This window comes from Pungitius pungitius, chromosome 15, assembly GCF_949316345.1.
Source record: "Pungitius pungitius chromosome 15, fPunPun2.1, whole genome shotgun sequence".
Classification (NCBI taxonomy): domain Eukaryota; kingdom Metazoa; phylum Chordata; class Actinopteri; order Perciformes; family Gasterosteidae; genus Pungitius; species Pungitius pungitius.
In genome coordinates, this window is record NC_084914.1 from 19,327,776 (window position 1) to 19,350,131 (window position 22,356).

The 22,356-nt window shown below is 44.0% G+C and overlaps 2 protein-coding genes across 7 annotated transcripts in view; both read right to left on the reverse strand.

The window, feature by feature from the left end:
* Nucleotides 1-6,373, reverse strand: part of LOC119209928 (potassium voltage-gated channel subfamily H member 6-like) — a 71,022-nt gene extending 64,649 nt beyond the window's left edge. Inside the window, exons 1-2 of the mRNA XM_062557887.1 lie at nt 6,187-6,373; nt 5,437-5,667 (exon numbers count right to left, since the gene is read on the reverse strand). Coding sequence (XP_062413871.1) covers nt 5,437-5,667; nt 6,187-6,262 — 307 coding nt within the window. The 5' untranslated portion in view covers nt 6,263-6,373. The remainder of the gene's footprint in view (nt 1-5,436; nt 5,668-6,186) is intronic.
* A 2,405-nt stretch (nt 6,374-8,778) lies between these two features.
* On the reverse strand, nt 8,779-21,162 carry LOC119209414 (acyl-coenzyme A thioesterase 11-like). Of its 6 annotated transcripts, XM_037458750.2 has the most exons (18): nt 21,101-21,119; nt 20,065-20,131; nt 19,573-19,776; nt 19,376-19,445; nt 17,913-17,973; nt 17,305-17,409; nt 17,019-17,154; nt 15,384-15,475; nt 15,217-15,278; nt 14,993-15,112; nt 14,786-14,924; nt 13,943-13,998; nt 13,639-13,705; nt 12,038-12,121; nt 11,710-11,843; nt 11,016-11,183; nt 10,808-10,934; nt 8,779-10,722 (listed from the first exon to the last, which is right to left on the reverse strand). In XM_037458750.2, exons 3-18 carry the CDS (start codon nt 19,766-19,768, stop codon nt 10,483-10,485), a joined length of 1,857 nt encoding a protein of 618 aa, XP_037314647.1. In that variant the 5' UTR covers nt 19,769-19,776; nt 20,065-20,131; nt 21,101-21,119; the 3' UTR covers nt 8,779-10,482. The 6 variants fall into 6 exon arrangements, with proteins under 6 accessions (XP_037314647.1, XP_037314645.1, XP_037314648.1 ...); XM_037458748.2 differs by having other exon boundaries at nt 19,573-20,131; nt 21,101-21,162; XM_037458751.2 differs by lacking the exon at nt 20,065-20,131 and having other exon boundaries at nt 21,101-21,127.
* Nucleotides 21,163-22,356: the final 1,194 nt, after the last annotated feature.

Below are 22,356 nucleotides of genomic sequence, written 5' to 3' on the forward strand. Positions count from 1 at the left end.
GTTTTCAATGCTGTGTACTACAGCTAATTGCCCCCAAAAACATTACTGTTAATTAGAGGTCTGTGAAATCACCAACTGTTACTGAATGGTGTCAGAGGGTCGGGCTGGAGCAGGTTGCAGGGAGGACTCAAACGCAGAGTTTTTCCAAACAAAGGGCTCTTTATTTCTAAGCCAAGACATGACGTGCTCCAACGACGAGTGACGTAAGACAATGACGCGACAAAGGACAACTGGCACACAGGGCTTAAATACACAAGGGAGGTGCAGGTGATTGGACACAGGTGGAATCAATCATCAATCACAGGACAAGGCAGGAAGTGTAGTCACCCAGGAACACAAGAGACATGAAAACTACAAAATAAGACAGAGCAGACCCAAACCGTGACAGAACCCCCCCCTCAAGGCCGGCGACCGGGCCTCAGGGTCTCGGGGGGTCTGCCGGGTCGGCGACCGGGCCTCAGGGTCTCGGGGGGCGCCGAGCTGTGCGGCTCCGGCGTCGTCGTGGCGGGGGGCGCTGCAGGGGGTCCAGGAGGGGGTCGGTGAGGGACTTCAGGTGGGACAGGACTAGCCGTTCAAAGGACTTCATGACTACGGAGGTCAGTGCGACGGGCCTGTAGTCATTCAGTCCTGTGATCCTGGGCTTCTTGGGAACAGGGATGATGGTGGAGGCCTTGAAGCAGGCTGGGACGTGGCATGTCACCAAGGAAGTGTTGAAGATGGCGGTGAACACAGGAGACAGCTGGTCAGCACAATGCTTCAGGGTGTGGGGCGAGACTGAGTCCGGACCGGCTGCTTTCCGGGGGTTTTGTCTTTTGAAGAGCCGATTGACGTCACTCTCCAAGACAGAGAGGGGCAGTGGGCCAGGGGAGAGTAGTCCAGAGGTGTGAGCACCTGATGGGTCGGGGGAGGTGGTGGAGTTGTGGGGGATGGAGACAGGACATTGTCTTTCAAATCTGCAGTAGAACTCGTTCAGCTCATCTGCCAGGCGGAGGTCATTCATGGAGTGGGGGGTTTTCGGCTTGTAGTTCGTGAGGTGTTTAAAGCCTCTCCAAACCGAAGCAGAGTCGTTAGCTGAGAACTGATGTTGGAGTCTCTCAGAGTACAGTCGTTTAGCATCTCTCACCGCCTTGTTAAACCTGTATTTAGACTCTGTGTACAGGTCTTTGTCCCCACTCCTAAATGCCTGATCCTTCTGCAGACGTAGTTTCCTGAGTTCCGCTGTGAACCAGGGTTTGTCGTTGTTATAACTCACCCTGGTGCATGATGGTACACAGATGTCCTCACAGAAGCCGATGTAGGAAGTTACAGCCTCTGTGAACTCATCCAGATTGTCAGAAGCAGTCCTGAAAACATCCCAGTCTGTGCAGTCAAAACACGCCCGAAGATCCACTAGAGCCTCGCTGGTCCACTTCTTGGATTCCCTCACCACAGGTTTACAGAGCTTTAGTTTCTGCCTGTATGCAGGAATCAGGTGGACCATGACGTGGTCGGAGTGACCCAGCGCAGCACGAGGGACGGCGTGATAAGCCCTGCTTGCTGTAGTGTAGCAGTGGTCCAGCGTGTTCTCCTCTCTGGTCGCGCATTTAATAAATTGTTTGAACTTCGGAAGTTCATGGCTGAGGTTTCCTTTGTTAAAGTCACCGAGGACAATAACCAAAGAGTCCGGGTTGGTCCGCTCCACACGCCGTATCTGGTCGGCGAGTGTCCGCTGTGCCTCGTGCACGTTGCCCGCCGGCGGCATGTAAACACCGACCAGGATGAATGAAGCGAACTCACGGGGGGAGTAGAAGGGTTTGCAGTTGATGATAAAAGATTCCAGAGCAGGAGAACAGTGTTGTTGGATCACTGTTACGTCGTTGCACCAGTTGTTGTTGAAGTAGAAACAGATACCTCCACCCTTCGTCTTGCCGGAGAGCTCCGTGTCGCGGTCCGCTCTGAGCAGCTGGAAGCCGGCCAGCTGGAGCGCGGAGTCCGGTATCGATCCACAGAGCCACGTCTCCGTGAAGCACAAAACGGAGGATGAAGAAAAGTCTCTGTCCCTTCTCACCAGCAGCTGAAGTTCGTCCAGTTTGTTGCACAGTGAGCGCACGTTGGAGAGAAAGATGCCTGGCAACGGTGTGCGAGAACCACGCTTGCGGAGTCGCACCAGCGAGCCGGCACGTTTTCCTCTCCTCCGGCGTCTCACCACGTGGGTAAAGGTGAGCGCACCTTTGACTAGAATGTCCAGTAATTCCACAGATGAGAGAAGGAAAGTTGGAAATAACTCCACTGGAGTTGTTCCACGGATGTTCAAGAGCTCGTCTCTGGTGAAAGAGCTCCGGGATTCGTAGCAGAAAACACAATTAACGACGAAAACAACAAAAAACAAAGAGCACCGAAACGCCGAGGCAGCCATCTGCGGCGCCATCTTGGATGAAAGACCCGAGATGGCACATGGTTAAATAATATTTAAATTTATAAATGATATGGCTATACATTATGGTATTGTGTCTGTTGAGATGTAATGGTTCATATTAGATGCAGCAAGATATACGTGTATATACACAGTATATATTTTTATTATAATTATTTTTCTGTCTTTTTTTCTTTCTTTTTTAGCCCTAGTCTCAGATAATGTTCCCTGTTTTTGTTCTGTGAAAAAATATGAATAAAAAGTTTTTTAAAAAAACAAACAAAAAAAACATCAAGGATTGAAGATGGAGAAACAAAACAGCTGAAATCAGAAAATATTCATTCCTCATGAAATACAAAATGTCAACTTTGCAAAAAAATGTAAGACAGTAAATATATATTTTCTGTACAAGAGTGGTCAGTGAGGTCCTTAACACATGTACATTAGTCAGGTATTACAACACCAAATAGGAGATATTCTCATCAAATGTATTGATTGTATGTAGAAGTGAAGATCAAAGAGAACGAGCCGAGAAGATTTTAAGAAATCGGGCGGTTTAAAGTATTGAGTACAATTGGTGTCCAAAGTAAGAGGAGTAAGGGAGGGATTCAGGCCGTGCCGGTGGGAGGTTTTGAAAGGGAAAAGGGAAATACAGCAGGTGAGGCTGCGGAATAAAATCACTTACGCAGAGGCAGTGAAAAGGGTCACCTGATGGAAAAGTTAAGGCCGTAACACGTCCCACATTTCTGTTGTTGAAATGTATGAATGTGCATGTATCCAATAAATCTGTGCTTGCATATTTAATAACTAGGGCTGGGCACGATGCATTATTGTAGCAGTCATTGTCGGCTCAATAACTCAATGACTTCATCATGCGTTAATGCCATTTCTTTCTTGCATGGGGAGGGGCTTAACACTGCTGCACACATTAACCGAGAACATGGAGAAAGGTCATTTGAAATTTGAAATTTCTACAGTGTTATCACTGGAGTACGAGCCTGAAGTACCACTTAAAGGCGTCACACAGCATTGATGCAGCCCACGAGCTACCCAAACAACCAGTGGGGCGAGACTTCGATAAACCAACACAAGAAGAACATACGCCCTAAGGACAATACACAATGTTGTATGAAACAGAATGAGGGCGTTACAATGATCATCGACTGTTGTTCTCACTCTGGACCCTGAAAGGCGCTGCTCTCTTGCAGGTTATATTGTTCAGAAGAAGAGAAGTTCTTCATCTTCTGTAAATGTAAATGACCTTGTGTGCCTTAGCAGCTGCTCGGTCGCTGAATGATGCCCCCCTTGTGACTCTCAACCAATCAGAACGTTGGCTTTCATCTACCCATATTATGAATTTTATTATACCCTGTGTGGCGTCACGAGAGGCTGGGGGGAGGCTGGGGATGTAGCGTCCTGGAGGGACACCTGATTATCTGAGGGTTGCCCTTAAATAAATATATTTAGGAGAAAAACAGTGAATAGGACAATGGGAATAGAGGATTGTTTGCACAATTTATATTTATTTATTTATATACATGTATATATATCGTTTACCATTTCAACACAGCAGAATGCTTGGTTACTTCCTACTCTTGACAATGAAGGGAAGATATTCATTTATCTTTGAATCAAACGAGAAATGCTGCATACAAACTAATGTATTGCACTACTAATGAATCGATAATGTCATATCATAATTTATTGTATCTATAGATAACTTCAAAATGGACATGTATGCAGGCTGTCTTTGGTAAATGGAGTGCACTGAGCTTTGTGTGTGTTGTATATGGAGCACAGTGGAATAAATGGTTAAGAGGTAGTGTAAGGGCTGAATTAACAGCCAGGACTTCTATCAGTAGAGACAATTTACAAAGCAGACTTGGATTAAGCGCACGAGCCACAGGCAACCAGGTGTGGGTTCAGCTGATGAGGGATGATGGATAACACACCGGCTGTACAGAAGACCTTTTTTGGGTCACCTTGAGCCTGAGAACGCTGTTGATCCGGACCATCTGGTACCATGACATTGGCTATTGTTTACTCTGGGTAACAATGTGCTCGGTAATACACAGGGTTTATTGTAGGAAGCCTGGCAAAAACTGTACATAGAATAGCTGAGCAATATGAGGCATACCTGCACTAAGGTGTGGTATTGCCTCTAACAATCCAGGTTAATAAATTTCCATTTCAAACACATCCATTTAGTTATTACTTCTATGTGTTCCTAAAGTGTGAAAAGGGAAAACTGTGTGTGTGTGTGTGGGTGTGTGTGGAGTGGATAATCTTTTGGCTCTTTCCATTCATCTCTAATCCGTTGTTTATCATTTCTATTGGCTGATTTGGTGCTTATGCTCTAATGAAAACTATGATCCCTTTTCTCTCATTGTCTCTAAAGACTAGCCCCGACCTTCGCTATGACCTCAACGCACCATTTTCACCACTCCAGAGAGCCATGTCCAACAGACAGAATAGAACCCAATGAATGGCTGTCGTGCCCCTTACATTTCTTTGTGACAACATGAATAATACCACTAAGAAACGCTGGGGTGCAGCTCCAGGGATTTTCAAGTACTATTACATATGATATAAAGGCTTGTGTGAGAAGTTCGATTGATTCAATTAATTTCACTTATGTCAGTGTCAGTTGCCTCCAAAGACTACAAATGAATGAAATGTGTACACAAGATGACAAGACTCTCACTATGCCGTAAGGGCTCTGTGTCTGTATGGCCCTTTATTGCTAGGGACGGATGGTAGTGCTTTGAGATTTAGCACAATTCTGTATCACATTTTTATTATATAGTAATGATAATAGGATCAATATAACACAGTAACAGTCATTTATATTTTTAGAGCTTTGAGTTTATTTCGCAGGTTGCTCTGACTGAGTGGACATGTGACCGTACTACCACCCGGTGGAGAGTTATGTTTTTTGTATTATCAGTTCCCAAGAACGCTGCAAATAGCAACACCCCAATCAGTTCTGACCATGCAAGTACTAAACAGGCACGCAGCTAGAGTCAGGGTGGACAGGATCCTACCTTCTTTGGTGTAGAGGGAAATCTCAATCTTCCTCTCCTCTGCTCCCAGCAGCGCTTTAGCCATCTGGGCCACCGCAGGTCTCTTGGTGTGAGGTCCGTAGAGGAAGCTGCAGGTGCAGGGTTTCTGCATGACCTCCGCCCGTGTGTAACCACACATCTTACAGAAGGCGTCATTACAGAAGATTATTGCGCAATTCTGCACCTGTGCGTTGGCAATGATAAACCTTCGATCTTTGGAGGGAGAGGAAAGAGAAGGTGGCATCAGGAAACAAACAAACCAACTCACAGCATGTGCGCTGGTCTACTTCATTTTGACCTGATCCCACACCGTAAACTTGATCTGTGCAGTAGATAATGTCTGTTTCCCCCATCAACAGCTGTAACATTCTGACTTTTCAAGCTCCAGTGGCAGCTGGCAAAAAAAGCCAGAACCAAACAATGAAGCACACAGAACATGGAATAAAAGGTTCTGTTTAGTATTTCCCATAATGTTGGATAACGTAGGATAACGTTAAGAAAAAGGGATCTACTAGGAATTATGAATTATTATTATATTATATTATATATATATTATATATTATTATATTCCTATTTGTAATTGTATTTAGCAGCAACTTGACCACTCGTATGAATGTTCTAACATTTGTGTAAGAAAACAAAGGTTTTAGTTTATCCCAGCAAATGTTAAACATAAAATACTCTCAGATTGCGTTCACATTGAGGTTTTTAAACTGCTCTCAGTCTACTTACTTTGTCCCTCGAATTTGCGGATGATGGTGTCCAGGAAAGTGTTCTGAGGCGCCACGTGGCCCCGTCTCACCGGCATGGTTTGGACCCGGTACCGGAGCACCCTGCTGCTCTGATTGGCTGACACCCAAGCTGTCCCGACTCCACTGCTGTGAGCTTTGAGCTCCCGTCCAGTCACACTTTCACCTTCCTCTCTTTCCCTCTTCCTCCCTCTCTTTGCTTTTCTCCATCATGACCAAATCTCTCCACCCATAATTCTTATTCTTGCCTCTGATAGGTCCGGGCAGCAGCTAGGCTAATGAGGATGTACTATGTGTGTTACTACTATGGTTTATGTTTCTTCGTTCATACATTCATATCTTCTTGCACAAATTCAGTACATAGTTTCCTCCTACAAAGCAATCAGTGACTTTAGTTTAACCATCTCAGTGCCAGAGGAGATGATTCACAGATAGGGAAGGTGTCCACTGTAAAGCTCCTCTGCCTTGTTTCGGGAGGTGTCCCAAGAAGAAAGCAGAAAGCCATGACAGGATCAGATCAAACGTATGTGGCCATGTGTTCACATCACCACTAGGAGAATGTTTCATCACATCTCTGTGCTGTTGTTTTCCCTTTCTTACTTACACCAGGGGACATCTACTGGATGAACGTGGTACCAATGGTATGTGTGCAGAAGTGCTGAAATCGTTTAGTGTGGATCCAGTACAAAGCACAAAGAAAACGAGCAGCGTTGGACGGGTCCTCGCTACTCCTTGCACGTCGGGGCACTGGCCGGACAGTTACAAATGCGGCCGAGGAACCCTGCAGCCGTCGGACGAAGCGTTTCGCAAATCAGTGGTCGTTAACCGTGTGGAGCAACGCCAGGAATGCCACTTTGCAAACTTTATCTTTGACATTATCATGGTCTTAGGCCTTTTATATCAACATATGACCAGGAGCTTCTGATGTACCATTAAAAAGTAAAGCCTCTCAAAATACTACAGTATATATGAGCCAATTTCCTTCATAAAAAATATATATATTTATCATATTCAAAAAGTTGTTAAATTTGGCATGGATATCTGGACTGTTTAAAAATGTGATCATTTTTGGGTCTCACGTTTGGTTATAAAGAAATGTCTCTATAGCGCCCTCTAGAATTAAAAAAAAAGACCGCACAAGGCCAGTTTGCGCCCCCCAATGTCCAATCAACTTGAAAGTTGGCACACAGGTGCTCTTGGACATGCTCTACAAAAATAGTCAATCATGGTATGCAAACCGCCTAACTAGATTTTCCGCCATTTTGAATTTAGTGAAAAACACAATGCAACGCAATTTCTCCTAAACGCTGAGTCTGATTGTCACAAAACCTTTGGTGGATCATTATTGGTTTAATGTTCCCTTGATATATCGGAATGGTGCTGATAACTTGCATTTTGCCAGAAGAATTTCCAAAATATACATATGTATATGTGTTTCAAAAAACCACCATTCGCCACGAACGTTGAAGTTGTTTTAACTCGACCATACTTTATCTAATCTGCTCCATATTTCTCATATAGCATGAACCTCTCATCCTTTAAACATCCATATGATCATTTCTGACCTGTTTTATGGTTTTAAGAAGATATTACGAGTAATTCATTTTGTAAAGGGTGTGGCTTAATCTGGCAAGATTTATAACTTGCAAATCCTTGCAGTGTGCTCTTGAGACCTCGGCCTCTAAAAGCTGCATTTTGCCAGATGAAATATTAAACTATTTGCGTAGGGCGCAATTAAAAAAAAACACCTTTTAAAAGATTTCGAAGGAAGTTGGGTTATGTATGGTATTTTGAGTGGCTTTTATATATTTTTTAACATCAGAATGTCCTGGTTATCCATAATGTCACCTTGAGGATGTGTACTATCAACCTGAAGTGGAATGGCCATGAAGGTATTGATTGTTTCCTTTTGAACCTAATCTGAAAATGACCAAATGTAGTTTGGTGATAGATTTTCAAGGAAATTGGCTGATCTATGGTATTCTGAGAGGTTTTCATTTTTAATGGTACATCAGAAGCTCCTGCTATATGTTGACATAAAAGGCCTAAGACCATGATAATGTCAAAGATAAAGTTTGCAAAGAGGCATTCCTGGCGTTGCTCCACATGGTTAACGACTACTGACTTGCGAACGCTTCGTCCAACGACCGCAGGGTTCCTCGGCCGCATTTGTAACCGTCCGGCCAGTGCCCCGACGTGCAAGGAGTAGCGAGGACCCGTCCAACGCTGCTCGCAGCTTTAATTTTATTTTGCTTTTATTGCATTGATCTTATCTTCTTGTCCGGGATCATGTTTAAGTATCTTTAAAGAACAGAACATTTTGAATAGTCCAGCCGGCTGATTGGTGAGTCTCAGCTTAGCTCTAAACTTTGAAAGAAGGTGGTTGTGTTTTTGAGGGCTCACCAAAGGCTCTCTATCTTGTCATAAATGCTCACTGGTATGACAACATAAAAAGACGTCGGATTGGTTCTTCTAAGTTTTGCTCCTGGATGAGGCCACACCAACAACACAGGACAAGAGAAAAGAGAGGCTTTTATTTGGGTCAGCATCTGTTGGACTTGTCATTCCTTTTAAATATCACTACTGTCACAGCTGTGCTCACCAGAAAGTTAGGCCATATTGATTATCAAAGCTTATTACACACGTATTACAGCTTATTACACACATATTACACTTAACTGACAGGTATCAGTAAAGACAAAGCTGATACATAATCAGTATATTAGTAAAAGTAGATATGTGGAATGTCAATGACTCCGCTAGAAAATGTTTCATCAAGTAGTTTTGTTAACTATAACTACACAGCTACATCACTCGGTCCTCCTAGTTGATGACTAGTGTAATGGCAAAATATAATGATGCCATAATGTTTTATTAGATTAATGTCTAAAACCAATTACTTTAAAACGGACGTTGACATAATGTTGGCGAGGATTTCCATCGGAGTCTGAATCCGAGTTCAAAGATCCCGATTTTTGTAACCATGAACGAGCTGTCTCGTTGATACGGTAAAATGGACTGCAGTGATTGGATGTCGTGCAGGCAGCGCTCTCTGCATACAGGTGGCGCACATTTTTTTGACAGATGCAGATAAACAGAGCGGCGCGGCCGTGTGAAAATGTTTTCCCCCAGTTTTCATGGGAAGTAGCAAGTCTTCTCGAGTCAAAAGACTCGAGTCCAAGTCAAGTCACGAGTCATCGATGTTAAAGTCCAAGTCGAGTTGCAAGTCTTTGTACGTTTTGTCGAGTCGAGTCTCAAGTCATCAAATTCATGACTCGAGTCTGACTTGAGTCCAAGTCACATGACTCGAGTCCCCACCTCTGATAGCTGTTGCAGACCTCTTCTTCCTTGCAAGAAATAAACGGAAAATACAACTTTGATTCACAAGAGACTTTACAACTGATTTCCGATTGCATGAGAAAATCTTCCACAACACTAGTTTGCTTTTTCATGTGGAGGATCTGCCCAGACACGTTCCCCAGCAACACCATTACGGAGAATCAACGTCATCGGCGGAAAGAGCGGGGCACACCCCCATTGTAACTAAAATAGGTCTGACTATAGTAAAAGTTGATGTACTGACCCGCCGCCCTAACCTCTGTGCATGAGTACTTTGAGCGCCTTCTGTCCCACCTCAAAATCTTTACTTTACAACACACTTGAACATACTGTAGCCCACTGCAGCACACTTGACAGTTCTATCCAGCGTTTGGTTCTAGAGCAGAGGCTGTGCGTGGAGGAAAGCCCCAGCAGACCTGACTGATAGTACGGCTTGTGCGGGAGGTGGAGGCCTAACTAATCATTAGTCCTGCTTTCAGGATGTGAGAGGAGGGGAACATATCTGTAATAATTGAATATATAACCAACGATTCAATAATTAAAGTTGGTTATGATGGTTGCACTCACTATGCTAATGCAGCCTGCTTTTCCTCACAGAGCTGTTAGTGTGGCTGTAGACGAGACAATGGCTTACCTTGCAACCATTTATTTTCATTTTTATATTGTTTGGTAGTTTGCATTTGAATTCTGAACGGAACCAAAAAGAGAAAATATGTTTTATATGTGAACATGTTTATTTGTTCATATTTACAAAACAAAAGGTAAAAATACAAATGTTTGTGCACACTGCAGTAAACGAGTGTTCTAACCAGAGTTACCCGCCTTTCTTTTTTGCATTTTAGGCCCTTTAGTGTTACCTTAGATTGTAAATCCCTTTTGTTCTGACAACATTAGTAGGGCCATGTCAACGCATGTAAACCTGCCCAAGGGAACTGAGTGACTACAGCTGGGTGCTGCGGAGAGCCACTGACAAACTCTCAGCTCCAACCTCACAGGTGGGACGGTCTGTGCTGGCCAGCTGGTTTAGACCCGTCTGCACCTCAGAGGAGGACGGCAGTCGGTTCCTGGTCAGGTATCGGCTGCAGGAGCAGAAGGTGTGGTAGAAGGAGGAAGAGAGGCCAGCGATATCTGTGGAGATGTAGGGAAGGACCTCTGGAGACGCCTGGTTATAGTAACTGATCTGGAAGTAATAATGGTGGAGTTTGTTTAGATTGTAGTTAATAAACACTTTCACTTTAATCCACTCTAACAACTATTGGTCTCACCAGTGACATGTTATTGCTGGTCTCCACGATGGTGAATCCAGCACACAGAACCTCTCCTCTGTTGTACCCTTCAGAGGGAGGGTACATGGGCAGGGACACTGAGCGCAGTGCGATGACATACGGATCTCTGAGGGGGAAAAAAACAAGAGTCCACAGGTGATCCAGGAGAGAGAGCGATGTATGACCTTTGACCTGTCATTCTACTTACCCGCTGCCACAAGGCTTCCTCTTTGAAGCCAACAAGATGAAATCCTGCAGAATCCCTTCTCCTTGATTGGCTGAAGTCGGGGCACCTACTGCACCCCGACTCACCGATGGGGTCACCACTCTATATAGGAAGTCATCATCGTCCACCCGGTGAATCAGCTCACATTTCCTGATTCAAGAAAAACAGAGATGACAAGGATGCAGAAAGACGGGAAATGAAGGAAACCTCTAGCCATTGTATCCAATGCCAACACAGTCCTACCAGCCCCTCGAAAGCTCTAATTTACACATTATATCTATAACGTGTAAATGTCAAAACTACAGCAGTTATGGTTTTACATTGCTTTATTTTACCCTGTTTAAAATGAATAGAAGAACATAATGTAAGCTACCCAAGCTCTATGTAGAGAATACCCGCCCCCCCCTCCCCCTGCTTTATTACCTTACACTTCAAAGGTTTTCTGTTGACATTTCTTACTGGACTATGAACAGCCTGACCTGTATCTCCAGTTGGCCACACTCAAATAACCATCTGCCAGAAACCAGAGTCCACACTAAATCAAACAAATCGAGTGATTTGGGCATTCAACATTCATGCCTTCTTCACTGATTATGAACCAAATACCAAAACACACTATCTGGATTCTCATCTGTGGGATTTTTTGTGTGCGTGCATGTGTGTGTAGAAGAATTACTGATAATGTGTGTCCCAGCTGGGCCTGTTGCTCAGCTCAGCCAGCAGACAAAAGGCTCTGTGAGCAGGAACATCCACCTCCGACTCCACCCTGAAGCTCAGCGTGGACTTCTGCTCCATGGTGTAAAGACGGACCTGGGAACACATGATGCTTTTGAAAAGTGGAATGTACCCAGTAATATTTGATTGAATGATTTTAGTGCCCTTCCACCAGTTTAGGGTTAAGCGTGTTACACAAATACATATCGACATGGACCAATGGAGCCGGGGAATGAACTGCTGAACCTGTGGTGACATGACAACAAATAAACAAAAACCCGGTTGTATACCTCGTCTTTCTCAGAGCTGAGTCGCCAGTGGTTTCTAGCAGCCAGCATCTTCACAGCAGAAACATTGTTATAGCTCAGATACACCTGAAAACACACACACACACACACACACACACACACAGCATAAGTCAACAGACACAGTAGCATGCACACACTATTTCCACACTGGGCTCATGCTAGACACAGTGACTCTGAAAAAACAACAAATCAATCAATAATGATAATGAAACATTCGCAGAAAGCACGGCCTGGTTCGACTGTCTAGGAACTAAACAGTTGGTTTAATGTTGACATTCAAATACTTATGCTTTATGGGGGGTTTGTGTGTTTTTGAAGTTGGTTTGTTTGGACAGTGGCAGAAAAATATCCAGCTACACAAATTTTATTAGTGTCATACTATTAGTCAAATTAGATTCCAGTGAACTCCAGATTGTTGTTGAGTGCAAAGAATGATAAGAAATCAGATAGATGTCATAATTTACAACACGTTTTTATCAATTAAAATTAAATTTAAGAAAATGATTAAATGAAAAAATCAGGGGAGTAAATTAGAGGATTTGGGGGAATTCTTTCTTCTGTTAAAGCACTGAGGGGAAAAATCATCAGCATCTCGGCTTTGTGGTCTTATTTTATTAAATCTAAATTACTTTACTGGCATTATTCACAAACTATAATATATTTTGTATGTTCCTCATTTTAGATCATCATTTCTACTGATGTTTTTAGACTGGGATTAACTTAAATAAATCAAATCGCCTGCTTTGGAAATGGAAAAACTAGTGTCAGAACTGGTGGTCCTTGAATCATAACTCATTACTACTGCTCTGAAATGTTCCAACGACTTTGCAGTGCACCACATAGCATAAAACATCTGGATTAGAGAAAATGTCTGTATCACTGTAACTGCTTATTTGATCATGAAGCAACCCAACATAATAAGGTGTGGATGCTGCCGCTATATGGAAGATCTGAAATGTCCAAGTAAAACCAAATCAAAAGCAGAAATATTATTTTATATGTGGATTTAATATCACAAGAAGACGCACATTGAATAATTTGTGTACATGTCGCACACATCGATACTGTTGCTAATGTTGACATGTCTTTCCAAAACAGTGAAATAATTCCATCATGATGTTATGATCTACAAATGTCAGGCACAACGCCAGATGAATAAACAACCGAGTGGGACTCCGCTCTCTTTGTTTGGAGGGAGACACCGCTGGGGCAGATCGGCACTTTTCTACTATTCCACCGAGAGAAAGTTCAAACAGAAATGTCCACGACAACATCTGAACGGCAATGCTGCATGTCCCTCCGTTCTAGTTGCCACGTGTTTGGACTCGCTGAGAATACTCATAGCTCAAAGGCTTCAGTCTACAAGGTTTTATGAGTCTTCATGGTTTATGATCACTTGTATTCCTGCAGACGTAGAAGGCATCCCATAGTTAATAAACAACTCAAAGAAACGTTTCCTCGATGTGCAGGTCCTGGTTTTAGTGATCCCTGTGTCTGTGGACCAGTTGAGGGGGGAGGGGCTCTGTCTTTTGTATCCATCACTCAGGAAAGTAATCCTAATCCTAACAAAGTCATGTTGTTACCTGGTTTCTGGGGTCCCAGGGGACAGACAGGGGGACTTCTCCCTGCGTACGTGAGATGATGTACTTTCTGAAACCACAAAAGGACGCTTAGGGTCAGAACTGGGTGATAACTCTATTCACCATGTGCTCACATATTCTCTGCATCTTTTGACCACTAGAGTCAAGGTATTTCATGTTTTCCTCCCTGCCTTTAGCGCGGTGTGATACATCTTCCCACTCTGTACTGCATATTGACATTTCTGTGGATTGTGCGCTTCCCTGAAAAAAAATACTTTCTCTTCCCAGTCATAGGCAGATAGATTACCTGTCCAGTCGAATCTTCTTCCTGGCTGTGGCCTCTTGAAACCTCCTCCCCCCTTCCTGTGATGAAAGACAGTAAGAGACAGACCAAGACTCAGACAAAGAAAGATGCCGGTTCATTAAACACATCACTGCATCACATAGAGTATAAACGTGTGCACAAAATACCTTCAGGTTCAGAAACAACTAGCTTCTTTGATCTGCACAACATTTTGGAAGTTGCAAAGAGCAAATGCTTAAAAGGAAACAATTCATGTCCTTCACCCATAATCTGGTAAAACTGTGATCTTTACGTATTCATTTTTAAAAGTAATTATGATGTGTGTATGAGATAGAGCAAGACCTGCAGCTTCTAAAGTCTTACGTTACAAGCACAACTGTCCAGTGCCGACCATTTCCCTTGCACAGATATAGTGGAGTAATGTATACCTGAGCTGCTGTGTGCCTTTGAGTTTTTGTCAGTGAGCAGTACTCACTGATTGGCTCTAACAAGGTGGCTACAGCTGATATGCCAACCCCCCCTCCTCCCCGACAGCATGTCATCATTCACCCATTCATAGGCTGATGACCAGGGAAACCACACAATATGTCACTTGCTAATCAGTAACTAACATTCATTCGCATTCATAAGTTGTCTTTAAATTGGGCTGTACCAAAAGTTCTCAAATAACAACAACAGCAAATCTCGTATTTTATGATTTTGTCTCCATAAAAATATAATTTTCTGCTACTGCACATATAAATATAATAAATGTAATTCATGGTACTGTCAGATTGCTGCTGGACCTCCTGTCAGAACAAGTGGGATTATTGGGACTGTGTAGACATCCCAACAGCTTAGACTCACCAAGGGTTCAGGTCGTATCCGTGGTAACGTACATGGCTTCCTGTGGTCGTCCAGCACCTCAAAGGTCATGAAGGCCGAGTTAATGTGCCGGTTAGGCCCTTCCTCATGGTAGGCCTCGGCTCGCACCCCCACCTCCATGCTGCAGCACACACACAATCAGTCTTTTTGCTTATTTTAACATTAGGCCTATGTTCATCCACATGATACCTGTTTTTGAATGCGTTGTTGACTATAGCCCTGAGCAGCAGTCTGTCTCCAACGTGAGATGGTCCTCTGAAGGTGAACATGTCGATGGTGCGCAGAGTTGGGTGAGCCTGACAGAGACGACTGCAACGAGGAAAATGTATATACTATAAGTAGAGCAATGAAAGGAGACCATTATGTCTGTAAACCCACTACTAATAAAGCATTCAAAATGTGTGTGACCGTACCTGGCAGCAATTGTAGCTACATTCACCATCCATGCCATGATCTGTCCTCCAAACGTGTTCACCTGGTAATCAGATAAAGGGAAGTGATGAGACACCCCTGAATACAGCACACTGAATGCATGTGATGGATCAGGTATCGTTGATCAATAGAATACGTCAACAATGACCTGGTGGTTAGCATGTGTGGGTAAGACCAGCTCCACACTCTCCACCTTGGTCTTCTCTGCTGCCACAGCATTGCCTGGTGCCCAGTTGTCAGCTGAAACACACACACACATATTTGGACAGTGACGGGAAGCGGCTTGGTGGACCTCACCTGACAGCCGTCTAAGGAAGTTCTTCTCTCCCTATATATTGGCAACCAGTACTAGGACCGGAAGGGGACAGTGGACACGGACACTCCAGGCGGCTATGTGCCTGGAGAGTGCATGTATTCCGTGAATGACAATAAATTAAGAGATTTGGAAAACACTGACGGGTGCACGGCCGTTTATTGGAACATCCGAGAAACCGGCCTGTGTTAGAGAAGTGAAAGCCACGTTAGTAGGAATAGTTGTTGGTATTCCAAGTATCTTTAACATCTCATGTAAAGACCCAAACCAAGTTGTTTCTCTCAATATGACTACAGCGTGCATCAGCCTACAGTGTCGGCATCATGGTGTTGCAGATATATACTGAATTGAGAATGTTAGCCAGCTAGCCACGGCCCGTCCAGTGTTGTAATACCACATTCACCCTGAGAGGTGCTAGTGAGTCAGTGGAGAGTCCACACCACTCCCACTTTGCAGTCTCAGCTTGTCTGAGGCTGGATTGGAATGGACCTTTTTGCTTAGGAAAGTTCCTAACTGAGTGAAATGGTGTAAGTGGTCGCCATGAAAAGACCTGTTTGAATTATCTAATGCTTCCCTACTTAGCTCCTTTAGTATAGGAACCACTGGACCATCCTTTTTAAAGGGAAAGGAGTTCCTTCCGTCCCACAATTCCTTGCAGCAGCAATATTTTAGTAGTGACGTATCATTGGGCCGTTCATGAGAAATAACGATCATGAGCGAGAAACGCAGATCCTGTAAGTAATCGTTAGCATAACTTGTTTAAGGTGCAGCCTTGTTAATGAATCCTTTGAACCTGTTTTTTATGTTGTCTGCATGACTCAGCATTGTAACAACACATGAAGGCATCTAAGATGTCTCTTTGTAGTCCATCTCTGGAAAAATTGTAGTTTTGCCGCTGCAGACCGACGTCACTAACATGCGTCTCCCGTCGCATCACAACTACGTAGCTTAGAGGAAGTAAATGTCGGATTCCCTAAACACAGCGGTTTTCCTTTGCTAACTCCTTATTAATTCTCCTATCTCCTATCATTCCTGGACCCCATGTGGTTTTACACAAAAGGTCAAGGAGTCGTGGTTAGGAATAGTCGTTGGGAAGTCTTCTTTTTACAATTTTAATCCAGCCATGCTCCCTTCCCATCCTCCAGAGGCTGCTCATCATCATTCGTCGACCGATATCATTACTTAAGCTGTACCATTCTGTGGGCTCCTTCAAGCATGCAGCCCTCCAGTCTGTGATTTCAGGACACATTTGATGTATCCTAGATGGAGAAAGGTGAGCTGGGAGCTGGGCAAGCGGTAGTTCACTTTATATTGTAAGTATACATTTTTCAAGGATAATTCATTTTAAAGTTGAGTGAATCAGTGAAAAAAGTTCCCTTTTGCTCCTGGATGTACAAATGTTAACTCCAAACTCAGTGCAGTAACTGCTTCATGAGGGGAAACGGCTACGGCAGTGTGCCTCACACCCACCCTGCAGGACGGAGGCGTGGGAGAGAAGATCTTTGATGATGTCATCGTGCAGCATCCTGACCCTGCGTCTCTCAGCTGCCACGCTGTACTCAACCTGCTCTTTCTCAGTGTGAGGTATGATGAGCTTCAAGATCACCTGTGATAGATGTTAGTAGTTATGTCAGAAAAGCCCCCTCACACACACAAAGATATAGACTGATCTATTTCAACATGGCTCAACTCTAATACACAAGTTGTTAAAACCCAGCAGGCTGGTTGAACATCTGTTCCACAGAGCACACCGTACCTTTTTCCCTGTGTTTGTGCGCTGGGTAACAAAGGTGGCGTAGGCGTGACAAACCCTCCAGTGCCGATCCAAGAACAGGTCCTCACAGCTCACCTGTACTCCCACCTGGGTTGGAACACACCGGGGAAGAGCTGCAGTGAAGCATTAGTTAGCTTGTAGCTAGCAGTATTCATTTAGACAAGGCTTACATTATATTATTATTATTATAATATATATATATATATATATATATATACACACAAACACGCAATGGAAAGTGTAATAAGCTTCATTTGGGGGGAACCACCTGCCAACAACAGCCGCACACATGAGGAAAAAAGTATAATGTAAATCTCCAAAAAAGTGATGTTCCCAAACAAGCTTTTAAGGTGCTTTAATTGGTTCCACTCCCCCTCGTGAGTCTGTGGCACCTGCAGTAGCAGGAAATACCACCATCTGGCCAGGTGTCTCTATGTCCCTGTCTAAGGACGGATTGTGTTTACTAGAGAGTTTGTGAATGAGTGAACAATATGTGTAGTAGTATGAATGTAAAGTAACAGAAGACAAGTAAGTCTTGTGTCTAGAAATGCTAGAATGTAGAGCAGAAACACAATGCAAGGTGATCTGACCTCCATGCTGGTGTTAAAGGCTCTGTTGACCTTTGCCTTGATATTCACCACCTGGCCCACCCTGAACAGAGAGAGACATTTAGCAATTTAGCTGTTTAGCTCGCTGTTTAGCTCGCTCTCTCTCTCTCTCTCTCTCTGAGTGGAAGGAGTGTGGAGTGAACGGAGCGTGAAGTGAATTGTTTGATTGTGATCGTTTGAGCTGAAATTTTGTTTATTTCCGAGTCTTTAGGGTGTGAATGTGTATGTGTGATTTTGTGTAATTTGTGCGTGTTTGTAGCCGATCGGCCCAGCAGATCGGTGGGGAGTCAGGTGAAGCGGTGAGTGGGTCTCTTGGGGAGTGGGGAGATATTTAATAGGTGCTAGCGATCCCCAGGGGGGGGCGGGGGGGTGCTAGCGGTATTATTATTTATATTATATAGAATATTATTATTCGGTTATTCGGTCTGAAACGGCGCGCCCAGTGACGGATGGTGTAGCAAAATTGTTGTCCGGGTGGAAATTGGGAGAAATTCGGGAGAAAGGTCGGTCCACGAGATTTTCGGGAGGGGCTTTGAAATTTGGGAGGGTTGGCATGTCTGGGCTTAGAGGGTCGGTGGGGAGTCAGGTGAGGGGGTGAGTGGGGCCCAACTGGTCAGTCAGGTGGGGGAGGGAATGGGCGAAGCCCAGCTGATCGATCACGCGAGGGAGGGGGTGAGTGCAGGTGTGGATGGGGAGGTGAATGCAGCCCTCGTGTATGACCGTATGAAAGAGGGGACGGTGGGGTGAGTCGGGAGAACCATGGTGAAGGAGTTCGGGGGTCGCCCGTTCGTGAGAGGGGCGTCTCCGACAGCGAGGAGGAGATGGAAGACGGGGGGGTGGGCTTTAAGGTCCCCCACCTGAAAAGGAAACCGGAGCCAGAAGAGGTGGCTCTCAGGCAAAGAGAGGGGGTGCGTTGAGCAAAGGGGAGGGCGGGGGGTGGGGAGTCCGACTCCTCTTCGGGGTGGGGCTCTACCATCAGTGTCTCCTCAGGTGGGACGGTCTCCAGGAGGTACGGGGTGGGGCAGGTGAAGGAGTTCCTGCATCTCACCAAGAACGAGAGGGGAGTGAAGCTGGAGGAGTACTTCTCTGAACTGGAGAAGTTTGCTCGCTCCGCCCGACACGGCAGTACGAAGAAGGGCGCAGGAGACTTCACCCAACAGGAGGTCTTCAGGCTGAGGAAGCTCCTCCTCAAGCTCACCAGAGAAGGGGGGAGCACAACCGAGTGAGTTGTCAGCCTGGCTGAGGAGGATCGTGTGCGGGGCGACCCGCGGACAACTAGATGCTGGAGGAGTGCGGCGGAGTCCAGATCGTCCAAACTGATTATACTAGATACATACTATATTATATACCTGTCTAGTTTGTATACATATTGCTATTATTTATTTATTTTAATGTAAAAATAAAGGTTTTTTCAAAATCAAATCTCTCTCTCGAATTGATGTTACCTGATGGTATGTTCAAAGTGGATGTCATCCATGGAGGCGGTGACACAGGGGCACCCAGCATGCCGCTCAGCTGCCCATGTGAAACAGACACATGTCATCATATCTCTCTCTCTCTCTCTCTCTCTCTCTCTCACACACAAAGTGTGGCTCTGACACACACACACACACACACACACGCACACACGCACACACCTCACCGGAGAGACAGGCACAGGAGTCTATCCATTTGAGCAGCTGACCCACACTCAGCTCCTGTCTGTGGTTGCTGTGACAAGGCATCACTATCTGACTCATTTTGACCTCTGTCGGGTTGACACTCTTTTCTCCTTCATCTTCTTCTTCTTCAGCCTCCTCCTCTGCGTTCTCCAGATCACCTGACACTCTGGAACTCATCTTCAAAGCTGAGGGGAGGAAGGTTTCTTAGCACGGATTGAGTTTACATTTCGTTTACCTTGGTCATCTTGAAGACGAATAAAAGAATAACAATATCTCCATTTATTTAGATGACTATTTAACATGCACAGTTTGGGTGCTTAGCCCTTCTGGGATAAGATGGCTCATTTAACTGATTTACAAACAGCGTATACCAAGCGCTCAGCTGCATGTACAGGTTAGGTGGCAAAGACATGTACGCCAGTGGTTGGTCCATTGGACAGTTTTAACATCTTGATGGTGGTGGTGTTGCATACATGGAATGAAGGAGCTGATGTAGATCGAGGGAGTTGGGCCCGCTCCAGTAGTTCACTGCGTTCAACTCTGCAGACACTTTAGTGCACAAATTTACATGCACTTTACATGACATTTACGGTATTAAACACATAACCGGAATAAAGGCTAATTTAAATAGTAAATTGGACAATGATAGAAGAATGTCTGTGCAGGATCTCTCTAAATAACATTTTTACTGTAAATATTCAGCATCCTAGTAGTCAGAGAGGCCCTTAAAACAATTGAATTAGTTTTGCCTGGAATTATTAAGAAAAGTAATTTTCATTGCAGTCCAAAGAAAATGGTCCTTTTGAACTTTGAAATATAGGGATTTTACATTGAATGATTATTTAACTTTGTACCGTAAAAGTATTCAGTAGTCATAATGGTCCTGAACACCCATAATTCAGTCATTGTCCAGAATCTTTGATTAAATAGATTTTATTCCGCTTAATGTCCTTTCGGTCAAAGCAGCATATTTGGCTTCCAAGGTTTTTTTGTTGATTCTTGAAGCGAAGAGCTGCTCCGTACTCGTGTGTAACAGTCAGGACTGTTACCAGCAGGGAGAGGTCCCTCTTGCTCAGCGGATTTATCCGATGTTCTGCTTCTATCTCCGGTGATGACACACCGGGTCACTGAAAGGCGCATCCATGGTTGCCACAGCTTCCTGTGCAATGACTCATTCTCTTACATGTCGTGTGTTAAGCTGCACGGTGACTCCTAATGGCTCAGATTGCAGGAGTGCATCAGCCTCGGCAGCATAGCAGTGTGTTAGGAGTGGAAGCTAAACATCTGGTTTCTAGTTGGCGTTCCACGACATGAGCACCACACCTCGGAACATACACGGAACCCCGAGACGTCGCTTTAGACAACTTAACTTCTACTCGTAACACGTTAATTCATATTTGCTCGGAAGCTGCAAACGCTACAGGTCGTTTGAGTAAACGCGGACCAAAAGTAAAGTTTAACGCTTCAACTTGTGACATTTGAGCTTCGTCCACGGCGCACCGCACTCACCTGGCAGCGACCTGAAGAAGGATCGAGCTAGATGCCGGAAACGAGCAAAGTGAGATCCGCTAGTACCTTTCAAAATAAAAACCTGCTCAATTCATACTAAACATTCCCAAATGCTAACCGCTACGTACCTGATTTGTACTTAGCTTTGTTTTAATATGAACGTGAAATAATTACAGAGGTGGGATATATTTAGTTTATCAAGACAATAGTCCACTTTAAAATGCAGGGGTGGAAAGTAACGAATTACATTTACTCGCGTTGCTGTAATTGAGTAGTTTTTTTGTGTACTTCTACTTTTTAAAATATTTTTAATATGTAATTTTACTTTTACTTAAGTATTTTTTGTTTGAAGTATTGTACTTCGCTACATTTTAAATCATATCCGTTACTGAGTGGGAGAACGAAGGCGGTAAACAAGAATGATGGAGACGGACAAAACAGACTCAAACCCAGCTGAAATCCAATGAGAATAAGAAGCGTAGCCGCTAAACCGGAAGTACGTTGATTTTCACAGTAAGAATCGACGTCTGTAATGACAGCGGTTACCAGGGTAACAAGAGGAGAAAAGTTGATTAACGGATATAAATGAATAATCCTGGTCTGACGGGATGTGTTAGCAGCAGCAGGTGACTACACTCGCTGCTCTTGGCTCTGATATTTATTGTCCACGTTTTGCTTCAGTGAGCAGAGACAGTTTAAGGAGATCAGAGTAAACGGTCCACCACTGGAGTGCATACGTCCCGACGTCAGCAAAAATGTATTATTTTTGCTATTACACTTTAAATTGTAAAGGTCTTCCTTCATTTAAAAACAACTAGATTGAGATTTATTTTCCCTTGTCTTTTTTTAACCACACTAGAATCCCGCACCCCACCCAGCTGTTAAAAAACTCAGTAACTTTTACTCTGAGTACATTTTTAATGAGATACTTGTTACTTTCACTTGAGTACATTTTTAGACTGGTAACTTTACTTGTACTTCAGTAAAATTTGACTTAAGTAACAGTACTTTTACTTGAGTACAAAATATTGTTACTCTTTCCACCTCTGCTAAAATATGAGTAATGTTACAGTGCATCTCATGACACTGACACAAAGGCATGGAAAGCAACAGACAACACACCAACCATTAATAATAATATTGGCTAATTGATTTTGAGGGGTCATGATGTGAATTTTCTAAATAATAGCCAATTTAGGAAGAAATACAAACAGATGAATCCAAATTGAATAGGATTGGGATGGACAGACAGTCCC